The sequence below is a fragment of the Ailuropoda melanoleuca genome, chromosome 11 (genome assembly GCF_002007445.2).
Source record: "Ailuropoda melanoleuca isolate Jingjing chromosome 11, ASM200744v2, whole genome shotgun sequence".
Taxonomy (NCBI): domain Eukaryota; kingdom Metazoa; phylum Chordata; class Mammalia; order Carnivora; family Ursidae; genus Ailuropoda; species Ailuropoda melanoleuca.
In genome coordinates, this window is record NC_048228.1 from 56,659,500 (window position 1) to 56,674,370 (window position 14,871).

General features: G+C 38.2%; 1 protein-coding gene across 6 annotated transcripts in view; it reads right to left on the bottom strand.

The window, feature by feature from the left end:
- The window catches only part of YTHDC1 (YTH domain containing 1), a 36,283-nt gene extending 27,723 nt beyond the window's left edge, over positions 1-8,560 (bottom strand). For 2 of the 6 annotated variants that reach the window (XM_034671730.1, XM_034671729.1), the window contains exon 1: positions 8,234-8,558. In XM_034671730.1, coding sequence (XP_034527621.1) covers positions 8,234-8,261 — 28 coding nt within the window. In that variant the 5' untranslated portion in view covers positions 8,262-8,558. Of the gene's footprint in view, positions 1-8,233 lie in introns of all 6 variants that reach the window. The other 4 variants (XM_034671731.1, XM_011237492.3, XM_011237491.3 and 1 more) reach the window with 4 other exon arrangements.
- Positions 8,561-14,871: the final 6,311 nt, after the last annotated feature.

Genomic DNA, 14,871 nt, shown 5'->3' on the forward strand with positions numbered 1-14,871 from the left:
ATTTGGGGTCAGACACCGTTACTATTTAAGAACATATCTTCCTCAGTGTTTGGAGTTAGACAGTTTCTGCTTAAGAACATCTAGGAGCATCTGAGTGGCTCAGTCCTTTGAGAGTCGCACTTGGTTTCAGCTCAGGTCACGATCTCATGGATTACAGGACTGCACCCTGTGCTGGGCTCTGAGCAGGGAGTGTGCTTAAGATTCTCTCCCTCTGCTTCTCTCACACCCCACATGCATGCACCCTATCTCTGTCTCAAATAAATAAATAAATCTTTTAAAAAAAAAAGACATAAAAAATTACATATGCTGGAATGACATAACAATTGATTTCTTTTGGTGGTTAACTGTTATTTTACTGTTTTTCTAAAATGAATATATATACTATATGGATTGTTTTTATTTATACTTATAGCTCTCTAGTCAGTAAAAAAGTGGAACCAACAGATCTTCACAGAATCAACTACAGTTTTGAATTAAAAAAAAAAAAAAAAACAAACCCAAACCACAAAAACAAAAAAACCCTACCACAACGAAATAGGCAATTAAGTAAACATAGTGCTACACAAATCTTTTCATGAAATCACTAGCTCTATATTAGAAATATCAACCCAAAAGCTTGAATATTTACATGAAATTATACACTTTATATGTGCCAAATCTAACACAGAATGAAGGATTTGTGAGGGTTAATTTAAATCAATCTAAATTTCATGCTTGTTTAAATCATGGTTTCCCTATTTAAAAAAGGGGGGGGGTATTGTTTAGAAAAGCCTTAACAAATAATTGTATTAGCCAAACGCAGAGACTGGTTGCAGTTTTAAAAAGCAGCTATAAATTTTTAAAACAATAAATATTAACCAATGCTTACTTTTCTAACATTTTGTCACTTTCACATATACCACATATATATATGAAATAACTAAAGTATGTTTTATCATCCATTACTTCACAGATAAACAGAAGCTCAAAAGTACAAGGTGACCAAAATCATGTGTCTAGAAACAGATAAGTACAAGCCTACAGTTCAGATTTTCTAAATCTAGAGTTAATTAGATGGGGAACATTAGAAAAACATTTAAACAAAGTATAAGGAAACAACAAAAATACAAAATATTATTAAAAAGTCAGGTACACTAGATTAATTTCAAATTAATGCACCCAAAAGCTCTGTATGACTGACATTATAGCATCTTGAAATTTAAGATCAAGCAGTACATCCTCACTTGATGTTCTACACATTTTTATCCATATTATATTTCATGACGTCAATAACTTAACTGTGGTTTTATCACAATAGTGGCAAACAAAGACCTGCAGAACAAATTCAGCCTGTGGTTTATTTGACCAGCAAGATAAGAATGGCTTCTGCATCTTAAAGGCTGTGTTTAAAAGAGGGAAGAGCGGGAGCAAAGAACATAAGACAAAACCCTATGTGGCCCACAAAGCCTAAAATATTATTTACTATCTGAACCTTTAAAAAAAAGTTTGCCAACCCCTAAAATAAATGACATTTTAAATTACTTTTCTCCATTACTGAAACCCCTTATATATTTACTGTAACATACAGAAGATCTGGATTTGGAAGAAAATCCAGGTTATCATTTAAGAGCTAGGTTATATTCAGGAAGGTCCCAGTCTGCAATCATTTTCTTCACTTCTGGTTAAGTGGCATTTAGAATAAAAAGATCAGTGTTTGGGGAAAGGAACAGGAGCGCAGTTATCTGAATCTCCTGATGAGTTTTTAACCTATAAGCCTTTCCCTATCACTATCAAATTCTAATAAACCCTGTCTGCCACAAACCTTGTGTTAATGACTAGGGTTCATGATACACAAAATCTTATCCAGAACACAAAAACCTTTTTTTTTTTTCAAAATAAATACATACATGTTCTAATTATCTATTGCTATATAACATGCCATCTCAAAACTTAGTGGCTAAAACAGTATCATGATTTGTTATTATTGTTTATGGTTCTGGGGCTCAACTAAGGTCTCTCATGTGGCTCCAGTCAGATGGTGGGTAGGGCTAGAATCACCTGAAGGGTTGTTCATTCACATGTCTGGCTGGCACCTACACTGGGAAGATTCAAAACAGCTGAGACTTCCAGGACATTTCTTTCTGTGGTCACTCTCTACCACGGCAGCTTCAGGATAGGCAGACTTTTTACATGGTGGCTTAGGGCTCTAAAATACGTACATCCCAAAAAAGAAAAGGCCAGGCAGCAGCTCAGTTCAGTATTTTATTCAGAGGCAATCACAAAAGTCTACTCAGGTTCAAACAGAGGAGATGCAGACTCTACCTAATTGATGGAAGAAGTGTCAAATACTTAGTAGTGTTTTCAAAGCTATTACCATCTACCTAGTTTTGTTTAAATTTAAGGATTTTATTTTTTTATTTTTTTTTAAAGATTTTATTTATTTATTTGACAGAGATAGAGACAGTCAGCGAGAATGGGAACACAAGCAAGGGGAGTGGGAGAGGAAGCAGGCTCATAGCGGAGGAGCCTGATGTGGGGCTCGATCCCATAACGCCGGGATCACGCCCTGAGCCGAAGGTAGACGCTTAACCGCTGTGCCACCCAGGCGCCCCAAGGATTTTTTTTTTTTAAAGATTTTATTTATTTGAGAGAGAGAGCAAGAGCGAGACGAGAGCAAGAGAGTGAGAGCACAAGTGGAGTGAGGGGCAGAGGGAGAAGTAGACTACACGACGAGCAGGGAGCCCCTGACCTGAGCCGAAGGCAGACACTTAACCGACTGAGTCACCCAGGTGTCCCATAAACTTAAGGGTTTTAATTGCAAATGTTAAGGTGTATTTTTAAAAACTAAAATATGGAGCGCCTGGGTAGCGCAGTCATTAAGCGTCTGCCTTCGGCTCAGGGCGTGATCCCGGCGTTGCGGAATCGAGTCCCATCGGGCTCCTCGGCTGGGAGCCTGCTTCTTCCTCTCCCACTCCCCTGCTCTGTTCCCTCTCTCGCTGGCTGTCTCTATCTCTGTCAAATAAATAAATAAATTTTAAAAATCTTTAAAAAATAAATAAATAAAAACTAAAATATGGTTTTAAAATGTGAGAGTTTACAGACTGGGTTATAAACCTAACTTACGCTGCTTTCTCTGACCACTTCTTTCATTGGCTAGAAAAAGTGTACTGTGTACATATTTCAATTCATTTTTTTCAACCCAGAATGAATTATAAAGAAAGTAAATATTATTTTAATATTCTCAGACGCTACTGCTGCTGAAGACTAATCATCACTGGCATACCCCTTTTGGGAAAAAAATAATTCTAAGAAATAAAATAACACCCACTAGTTCTCTAGAGTGACCTTCTTTAAAGTACCTTAATAAATTTAAGTTTTTTAAATAAACTTAATTTTTAATAGAGCTTTAAATCACTCTCTGTCCTAAAAATAAACACTGTATATTATTCATTTATTAGTATTCTGTATATTTTATATATTCAGTTCTTTCATAGTAGCTTGACAGCAGCACCCCTACCTAAGAATATTAACAGCAAAACGAACAAAGGTTAGCAAATGCCAGATTAAGAATTCAACATACAATTCATGTACTACAAAAATAACTCTAGTGTACTACTTCTATGAGATAAAGCACTTCACGTAGTTTTTTGATAAGTCTATATAAAAAATACAGTACTGGGGTGCCTGGGTGGCTCAGTCGGTTGGTTAAGTGTCTGCTGTTGGCTCAGGTCATCATCCCAGGGTCCTGGGATCAAGTCCTATATCAGGCTCCCTGCTCAGCGGGGAGTCTGCTTCTCCCCCTCCCTCTGCCCCCTGCCCCCTACTCATGATCTCTCTCTCACGCACTCTCTCAAATAAAATAAAAAATACTGATTTTTTGAAAATTATTTTAAAAACTCAAACTGTTTAAGATGCCACAACAAAATCAATTTTGTCACAATGAATTAGCTCAAATGAAACACAAAATTATTCGTTAAACAGTATTTCTATTACAACTAAAATTCAAATTCATCCAAAAGTTATACTCTAACGATTTATAGTATGAATCTAGCTCTCGGGCACTGTTGTGAAACCTCCATGGATTCAATACAAAAATGCACAGCTTGCATTTTTTAAAAGGACTATTTGGTCATAAAGGAACAAAATTCTCACCTGAAAGCAACCAGTAGGAGCAGTCCTGGTACACAGAAGGTAATACATGTCATGGTTTTGCAAGAGACAATCTGGGTTTATGCCTGGCAAACGTGTATTTACAAATACTGCCTGCACACAGACCATGCTTGCTCTTTTACTTTTTTTTTTCCTTAACTTAATACCTACCATTAACTGTTAAACAAGTATTTTATCTGCCTGACCCTAGTATGCATATAAGCTGTAACTCCTGAATAACAATATTAAATAACTGCAAATAAGTTTATTATGCATGGTACTTTGTGCAAGAGTAGAAATGGTAAGGAGGACAATCCTACACAACTCTAGGGGAGTAACTGCCTTAACAAAATTCAAGCACCATGTTGTCCAATCTTCCAAAGTTTCAAGAGGACTCCCAAACTCAGATTTTCATGTGGAACTGACTAGCTTCTTAAACACTGCCTCAAAAACAAAACAAAAATGAAGGTTGTTGCTAACTTGACTCCTCTGTGGAAGTGCAATCTGTGAAATATTTTTTGTTCACGATCCACGATGTACGTGGATTTCATTATCATCACGGATGAAAGCTAGCACAATCTTACTTATCATCACAAACTATTAGCAAACTGAGTTTTGAAATAAAGGAACAGATCCAGGGTACAGGAGGCAAAAACAAGAATTACTGTCTTTAGAGCCTGTTCAAAAACTGTCAAGATGTTAGGAGTAACAAGACTTGTTTTTTTATTGTTCTACTGGGGGATTTTTTTTGTTTTAGATAATCATGGGAAACTGGAAATCTAACTAGCTTTCAAAGTACTTGAACCATCAGGTTAGGTGTATAACAAGAATTCCAGAATGAAGCCCACAGAATTGAAGTGACTTCACTAAAATCTCACAACTATGAATCCAATTTTAGTGCTCTTTGCACTGTACCAGAATTATGCTTTAATCTTGAAATTCCTGGCCCAGGAAGGCCACAAACCTTAACTCCCAGGATATCAGTATAGAAAATTAACCTTTATCTGAGACACACTCCATTGTTTAGGACCCCAAAGCTTCTGGGTCAGGAGATACAAAGTATTTACTTGAAGGTCCAGCAACAAACTAAGACCTAGAATATTTAAACAAAGAAAACCGGGCAGGTAAATATACTACACATTGTTTTACAACACTGAACACCAAAGTACATTACATCTTTTATTTTAATTCATTTAATATAGTTTTAATGGATTTTGACAAGAAGCAAGAATTCTGGAACCTCCCCTTCCGTTACATTTTACATTAGACCAGTCTCAGTTACTGTTGTCATTCAAAAGTGTCATTCCCCTAAGTGAAGTGTAGAGACTTGCATTTCCCATCCCACACAAATTTGAGGCTCTCCAATAAGCATACAATTTGAAGTCTAAGGAGAACATTTAATTCTTTATCTTATTTCTATTATGGGTAAAACAAATACATTGGAATATCAAATATATACTCTATGCTTTCTAAAGCCCTCATTAAAACGGACCAAGAAAGTTAACATTTTTCTAAGGACTTACTATAGTGAGGGCTATACTGTGTACATATAATACATGTACGTTTATATAACTGCGTGTACATATTTATATGTACTTGCCTTTATGATTGTGTGTGTACACATACAATTTAAACTGAGAAAACTTTTAGCTTTGGACAGCAAAAGCTAATGTCTCATAGTTAGTTACCAATGAAGTCCAACCTTGGAAGTCTTTTATTCAAGGCACTGAGTCATGATTAACTGTTCACCAAGAAGCTGGTGAATAAGAGACACACACTCCTAGCCCTGATGGAGCTTTCAGTCTGGTAATGTAGAAAACATGTTACTTATGAAAGTGGTAATTCATTACCCTCTTTTGAATATATTAACTTTCACACTTTTTCGGAGAGAACTTCATAAGAGCTTAAAATATAAAATGAATACAAAGTGTTTAAAATAGAAAAGATATGTATTCCTCATATAGAAAAACTAACATTAGTTAGCACCTCCAACATTCCAGTATCTTTTAAATACACTTTTTGGACACATAATCACAGGAATCAGAGGGAGTTGGCAATTTACATAGGTTCATAATGTTTCATATAACTAATAAGTACTCCACTTCCCACTTTTCCTTGTTGAAGTATGAAAAGGAAGAAGGAATTAGGTATTCTAATTCTGGGTATTCTGGCTATTATTCTAGATGAGTGACAATGATCAAGTAAGTGAGACACCCTGGACCTCAGTTTCCTTATTTGCAAAACGCATTATTCTACAAATTTTCTCATTACACCACAAGCAATTCCACTAGGTTTGTATTTGCTAGCTTTCCCCATAAGCTAGACACAATCTTTGATCTAAACTGTAAAAATAAGCACTTATATCAGAGGTTTTAAAAACTCAACTATGGAAATTAAGTTAATTTTTTAAAACTATACAAATGTGAGATCTTTCAAAAGTTGGACAACTTATCCTAAGTATTGCTAATAGGTGGCATTAGAAGTCCCTAAGAATAGTTACAACGTTTATGTATTTGGACTGCACTTTCATCACTACATCCATTTCTAAAACAATTTTCAAAACATAAATTACTTTTCTTCCACAATGTACGTTACTGTGTCTATTACTGACTTAACAACTATGTTCAACAATGAATTCTTGGAAAGTACTTGACTTTTACTCATTTTTTAATTTGGTTTACCTCACCCACCACTCACTCCCATACACACATCTCACAGTTTACACTCTGATACAATCAAATGTTGACTGAATAATTTTTATTGATTAAAATCATCTATTTTAATAACTGACTTTACTACAAATTAAAAGCAGTTTCTTTTTGTCACTAACACCATGCAACCTGAAGTTTACATCCCTTTAGCACTTCTCAAAATGGGAGGGTTTTGTTTGTTTTTAAGATTTAAGGAAGGTAAATTAAACTACAACCTAATGGCTGAATTGCTTTAACACAGGAGCAATATCTTAAACATATTCCCACACACACCACTTCCCAAGCTTGTCCCTAACCTAGAGCAGTTTACTGAAGCGTGAAGACTCTTTTTTCTCTTAAAGAGAAAAATTAAAGAGATCAGAAGCCTAATGTAACTTGACCCTAGAATCCATTTAACAAATCCCCACCTCCAAGTTAATTAGCCACACAGAAGAATAGATCTGTGAGATACAGGGCAGCAGCTGTGCCATATTTTTATCAACTATAACCTTTCCGAAACTATCATGGTAATCTTGAAGTGAGAGAAGACCCTAAAGACAGCATCTAATCTAGACTACTCTCCAGACGGGTACTGATCCAGGATATTCTTTAGTATCTGTAGGGCCTGGGAGGGCGGCATTTCAAGAGACATGACATTTCTTCCATTCTGCCAACATCACTCCTTCCTGCATTTCGCTGTTATGTTATTCCTCCAGCTCTCTATAAATTACACCCGTTTGTTGCCGGTTGTACCCTTTGGGTACTAGCACAATGTGTTTCTAACAGAATAGTGGCCAGGATTTTTTTTTTTGCCAATCCTAAATCACGTAAGTATCTTTTCAAACATGTTTTCCAAAATAAGTATTCGAGGAACTAAACGGGCAATTCTTGCCACTTTGCCTATTTAACAGGAAGAGCCATAAATTACTTGTAGATATTTCTCGAGATTACTAATCCACCGGTACAACTTCTTAAATATGGTCACTTACTAGACTGCCATCGTTTTGATGGTGGCATTAATGGTTTTCGAAATTTTGCCTAAAATAAAGAGTCGTTCTGAAAATACGCATTACATCCGCATAATCCTACCAGGAAATAAACCTAAGGGCCTGCCACTCAGAACAGGCCTTCTCAGCCGCGCCCAGGACTGCTAAACGTAAAATGAAGAGGGGAATAGGATTAAACACACACACACACACCCCAACCCTAGGCGAGATGAAGTGCTAGGTCAAACGGAGATCGAGGACGCAAGGGCAGGCCTAGTTTCTTCCAGTGAGTCCAGTGTCTCGGATGTGAAGGATCGGCTCCGCGCGGGACAAGCTAACCTCCCCAACCCCCACCCCGCAACAACGACCACGGCTCCACCGACCCACTCCAAAGTGTCGCCTCCACCCGTCACCTTTCTCCGCACTAACCTTTCTCCTCCCGGCTGTCGGCCGCCATTGCTCCCCTCCTGTTTCCGCTGCTACTGCTGCTGCCGCCGCCGCTTCGACGCGACTCGCGCGGGCGCCGCAGCCGCGGCAGCCGTAGCACGGGCACGTCCGTCAGCCCGGCCGCTGGGCTGCGCGCTTCGCACCTTGGCCTCTACCGCTCACCCTTCTCGACTCACGCTTTTTCTTCCCGCTTCTTCCCTTTCTCCCTTTTCTCCTTTTCTCCTTTCACTGCAACCTCTGGCGCCCTAGGCCCAGCCTTCCCGTTGGGGTTTGGGGACGGGAGGGGGTAAGGGGAGGGAAGGGAAACAGATGGCGACGGCGGGCGGCGCTAAAATGGAGCCTGCTTCCTGCGCGAAACAATCCAGCTCCCGAAATGCCCTGCGCTGTTTACGCTCCGTTCCTCCCTGGGAGCGTCACAGTGCGGAGAGAGGCGGGGAAGCGGGGCGGGGAAGCGGGGCAGTCAAGGGAAACGTGATAACGTCAGCACGTCGCTCCGTCTCCCACATCCCGGATGTCCCCAGCGTGAGTCTCGTTTTCAGTGATTGGGTCGTGGAAGTTATAGCTTATTTTCTCGCCAGAAAAGCCTACTGACGGACCTTCCTCAGCGAAAAAAATGCTTCCGGTTGTTCCGTGGAACTCCTAATCCAATTCTGGAAACCGGAGATTTAGGATAAGTCTGGGCCGGTCCCTTTGCAGCCGCCACTTTGTACTGGTTGCCAGATACCCTTTCTTAGTTGGTGCCCTAGGCTTAGCCAAAGGCAGCGCAGGATGCAACCCGCTCACTTGTCACAAAACCGTACTAGTTTTGTTGTTAATTGGGGAAATTAGTTCTATTGTATTTTAGTATAGCTTTGTAATTTATGTAACAAAATTTGATTTAAACATTTATCGTTGCGCTCGGGTACACAGTTGATTAACAGAGTATTGAGAAACTGCAACTACAGAAGTGACCAAAAATTACCTAACTACATAATATGGTAAAATCTGCAAGGAAACTTTCAGAAAGTTCATTGTCCAAAGGAATGAAAATGTCGTTTTGCTTCACTCTTCCGTAACTGAGTTTAAAAAGGAAGGAAATTTTGAAGGCAAGAAAAGGTAACATTGTTATGTAAAAACAGCATGTTCAAAGAAAGACAAATAGTCTGTGCTGGCCATTGTAACAAATTGAGACCTAGTTAAAATAAGCGGAAAGAGTTTAAGGAGGGCCTGCAGGAGAAAGAGGAAGGAAAAACAGGTTATACAAAACCCAGCTATGTATCAGATGCTTAGGAATGAAGAGTAAACAACAGTATTTCTGCCTTTAAGGAATTTTCCAGTATAATATATGGAAGGAACAAGTTAACAGAAAATTCGTGTGTAATAGTAATAGCTGATAATTGCGTGTTTTTACTGTGTGCCAGGTACTGTTCTGAGTATTTGACCTATACAATGATTTCATCTTCAAAAAAAACCAATTAGATTATATTACTAGATTTTACATAAAGGGAAAGTGAGGTAATACGAAATTAAAGTGCCCAAGGTCATGAGTAGTAGTAACATGGCTCAAGCACAGGCAATTTACCCCCAGCCCCCACCCAATTGATAATAGTGCCTCAAATAAACTTAGAATATAATTGGAACTTTCAGGGGCACATCACTCAGACTGGAGGGTGGGGTACAGAATAGAGTCAAGGAAAGCTTTCTGGTGAAGGGAAAATTAAACCAACTTGAAAACTGGAAGACTATTATTAGTCTAGGTGAAAGGGAGAAAGGGCAAAGAAGGTCCTAGGTGGTAGAGCTGCCCTGGTTCGATTCAGGTTGATATTCAATGGTTAGGTAAGAAAAGACTGAATCAAGAAAAGCATTATATAATGTCCTACTCATTTATTAATTCAGTCAGCTAATATTTATTAAATTCCTATTCAGTCCAAATATATTACAGGCTCTGGGGTTAAATTCATTTAGTATAGAATCTAGTTTCTTCAAGGAGTTCAACTCTATATTTTAGGTAGGGAGATAAGACATAAGTAAACAAATTAAAAATCATGATGAATTCTATGAAAGAAACAAGAGGCTGTTATGGTGAGGCAGGGTTGGGGAGGGGAGCTTTTTATGTGGAAAAACTAGTGAAGGCCTTGTTGAGGAGGTGAAGTTGAGACTGATACCTAGTAAAAGTTGGAGGTAAGAGTCTTGCAGACAGAGAATAGAACATACGAAGGCTCTGAAGGAGAAAGAGGCTGTGATATGGTCAAGGATGTAAGGAGAGTGCCAGTGATCTGGAGCCCAGATAACAAGAGCACAAATGACTGAGATAGTGTTTGAAGGACAGGCCATATCTTAGGAGTAAGGGCCTAATCAGGACCTAGCCTGAAACAAAAGCAGTACAATACTTGAGAAGAGACAGAATTTTGAGGTTGAGCCCACTGTAGGACAGGAATGGAAAACACCTTGGCCTCTCTAAAGATTCATGCCTATGAAATGTAAAACCAAGCATATACAAGTTCAAAGTGATCAGCACTCCTCAGAGGAAGACAATAAAATCTGGAGTCTCTGAAACATATTTTCCACAATATTCAACATTAAATCAGGCCAAGGCTAGGTTATATAATACAGGTTGCAAATTGGCACCTGCTGATCTTGAACCAACACTGTGTTTGTGTGCTTTTGTTGAAGTGTAATGCTTTTAATCAAACATTTTTCGATGAGACATGGCCTCCATCACCCCTCTCAGTTGCCTTACCCTGGCGAATATTACTGATTGAAGTGTCTGTATATCAAGTGTGTGGATTCTGGGGGGTGTGGAGGGAAGGTAGTGGGAATCTTTCTCCCTGGAAAGGTTATATAGGGTGAGGAGTAAAGAAGACTCAGTACCAAATCTTGAAGAATATTGATAAAGGGAATGCAAAGATACAATATGAACCTAGGACATCTAGTCATACCAGAAAGTGGTGATGAAAGAATGCTAGGATCCTGTCAAAATGACTCAGAAGAGTTGCTAACTAAAGTGGCTCCCACTAACCAAATATGAGACATTTTGAGCATCTGTAAAGAGAAAACTGCATTAGATTATGTTTCAATCCACAAATTCCATAATAGTTTAAAAAAAAAAACATCAGTCCTCTTTGGATGATGCTAGGGAACAAGTTATTTTGAAAACTGGTAAACAGAGAAATCATCATTGATCTTGTTTTTCCAATTAGAACTGTATCTTGGGGTTACAAAGCAAATAGTTGTTGAAGGAAAGTTTCTCTATGGAAGTATTCCAAATAATACATGGCCAGGGTGAAGTAATGATAAAACTAGGACATTGCCATTTTACAGCTATTAATGAAATACAGATCAAGGCGATCATTATTAAAGGCTGCTAATTTATATATCAGAAAGACAATCAGATTTTATATGCCTGTTGATGGAAATACATAACATTATCTATGAAATAATCTTGCCAAAACACTAAACCCAGGAAAACGTTTGTCAGTGGTTTTCAACCAGGTATAATTCTGTGCCCAGGGAACATTTGGCAATTTTTGGAGAAATTTATTGTTGGCCCAACAGGAGAAGTACTAGTAGCTTATAGTGGATCAAGGCCAGGGATGCTGTTAAACATCCTATAAGGCACACAAGTCTATAAAACTACCCCCCCACACGCACACCCTACCCACCAACAAAGAACTGTCCTACCCAGATGCCAGTAGTGCTCATGCTGAAAAATCATGCTCTAGGAAATAGGCAAAGCAGAAGTGAATATTTTAAGCAATCCATACAAATACCATTAGCAAAAGCCAGGCAGTAGGAAACTTTACAGGAATGAATAATCTATACATTAAAGTAAACGTATAAGAAATGTAAAAAAATAAGCCAGTTATAGTACATGGATGTTACAGGGTGAATTGTGTCCCCAAAAGAATATGTTGAAGACCTAACCTGAAATACCTCAGAATATAATCTTGTTTGGATATAGGGTTGTTTCATATGTAATTCATTAAGATGAGGTAATAGTGAAGTAGGGTGTGCCTTTAACCCAATACGACTGGTGTTCTTACAAGAAGAAAAGAGACATAGTGATGGAGGCACACAAGGAAACTTGTGACAACAGAGACAGAGGTTGGGTGATATAGCCGAGGAACTCCAAGGATAATAGGCAAAAACCAGAAGCTAAGAGAGCCAAAGAAAGATTCTCCCCTACAGGTTTCAGAAAGAGCATGACCCTGTCCACCCCTTGATTTCAGACTTCTAGCCTCCAGAACTATAAGAATAAATTACTATTGCTTTAAGTCAGCTGCTCTACTGTGTTATAGCAGTTCTATGAAACTAGTACCTTGGACCTTCTTTAGATGCTTATTTGAAAACATGAGGACACATACAAACACAGACTCATACTGACATATACCTATCAACAAACTTCAAAAAGTGAGTGAATGATGATTTTAAAAATTGCTTTTGATTTTTTTTTAGTTGTAAGTTATGTTTAAAAAACAATTCTTATAGTTTCATGACACATACTAAAGTATTTACAGATGAAATGAAAAGGCATCTAGAATTTTCTTCAAAATAACCTAGATAAGAGCAGGGGTTATAGGTGGGGGTTAGTTATGAAACACACCTGCTTATGAGTTGAAAACAGGTGATGCCTACATGGACAGACATACTCTCCTCTCTACTTTCTTAAAAATATATCTGAGATTTTCTTTAATAATTTTAGAGAAAGAGCAAGAGAAACACCCCCCCCAAAATAAGGTGATATCAAAATGCCATTTTCCCTAATCCGTGATTATCCTATCAGAGCTAAGCAGTAACTGAAAATAATCTTCATTCATGCCTCCCAAGGATGAGATCTTTTTATAAAATAACACAATCAAGAGGTTAGAGAGGGAATGTCCTGAACCCATCTGAAGCAGGTTTATAAAGATCTAAAAATACGTTGATGGAAATCATTAAACATGTTTAAATATGTATTCTGCAGCACCTTCTGGAATCTGACTGAATTCATGTCTGGTTCCTAGTAAGACTAGATCTTTCTGGTAACAAATTGCTTGAAATTTCCAGAACTGCCAAAGAATGAGGAAGGAGCACATGAACTATACCACAGTAAATATTGTTGAACTATTAAATGTAATGTAGCAGAGTACTGGTATAGCACTGAGTTCCTGCTTGTGCAATTTAGCATATTATGCAATTTGGCATATTAATTTAGCAAATTAGCATATTTAGTCTTAAAATAACATTTGACTGGCACATTTACTTAGAGCTCTTTCACATATATTATCTCATTTAAACTGCACACTCAGCTTGTGAGTTAACTATTTATTATAACAAGTAAATTTTTAAATTGAAAAAAGTCAATAAAAGTAAGAATACTATTAAAATATTACCGGGTATTCTTACATTTGGAAATGTATTAATCTTATGATTTGAAACCAGGTACCTGAACCTTTTCTTCTGGATCAAGTTTCCCTTATTTTTTTTGTGTGTACCACAGAAGGTAGCCTTGCCTCCTTTAACAAAATTATATTGGTTCAATTCTTGAAATAGGAAACAGATTTTCAAAATATAAGTATTTAAAAAAATACAGAGTTTTTAAAAAATAATTATCTACTCCTAGGATATTTAAGGAATTCTGGGCTTCCAAAGTTGTTCTGGTTACTTCTCAATAATATCAGTAGCTGGCATTTACAGAGTACTGACTGTGCAAGTAATCTGCATGCTAGCTATATTTTACCTCACTTAATCCATCCAACAACCCCATGAGGCATTATTGTTATCTTTATTTTACTGAGTAGGTAAGTTTCTTCTAAGTAAATGCTTAGTCTTTTAGGGTTTTTGCTTTTTTTCCCCTCTTTTCCTTCTCTTGATAGCATCTTGGTATAGGAATGAGCTGTATATCTCTGGCTGCCCTGACCCATTTTTCACACTCTCCGCCCTGCTCTGTACCTTAGAAAGCTGATTCATATAGACTGCCCAATTGATTCCCTTCCATGGTTTTTGTTGAGTTCAAACAATGGGAGGCACAAGCAGATCTGAAAGTAGGAAGAAAGTGAGGGTTAACTGTTGATTGTCATGATTCCCTCCTTATAGGATTACCAGAGGTTGCTTTGTCCCTCTATCCATGGCCCCAATTCCTAGCAGTCATCACTATATAGCTATCTTATCTGGTTTCTGATAACTCCACCCTTAATTTTCTCATTCTAGCCTAATGTAGTGCTATGGGTAGAACTGTGTTCCCCCAAACTCCTATGTTGAAGCCCAAATGCTCCACAGAGTGTATTTGGAGATAGAGCCTATAGAACCCAAGGACAGCCCCTGAATGTCAGTGTCATTGCCCCAGTGTCATTCTCAGTCTCCTGCTTGTTTGTTGGGGCTCTAATGGGAATCCAGGTTGGCAGAGCTGGAGTGAGTTGGGGAGCAGGATTCAGGGAGCGCTACAAAACCAGTAGCAAGTGTTGTGAAAGGCAGAAGCCTAAAAGAAAAACGGACTTGAGGTACCAAGAGCCTCTCATGACCTGCTTGGGCTAGCCCAGCAAAGAAAAACCTAGAAACTTATGTTTCCACAGAAGTAATTCTGTGAAGCAGAAAAGACCCAGGATTTAATCCCAGCTCAGTCCTCCAGCTCTGACATTGCCCAGGTCTGGGAAATCCAAGGA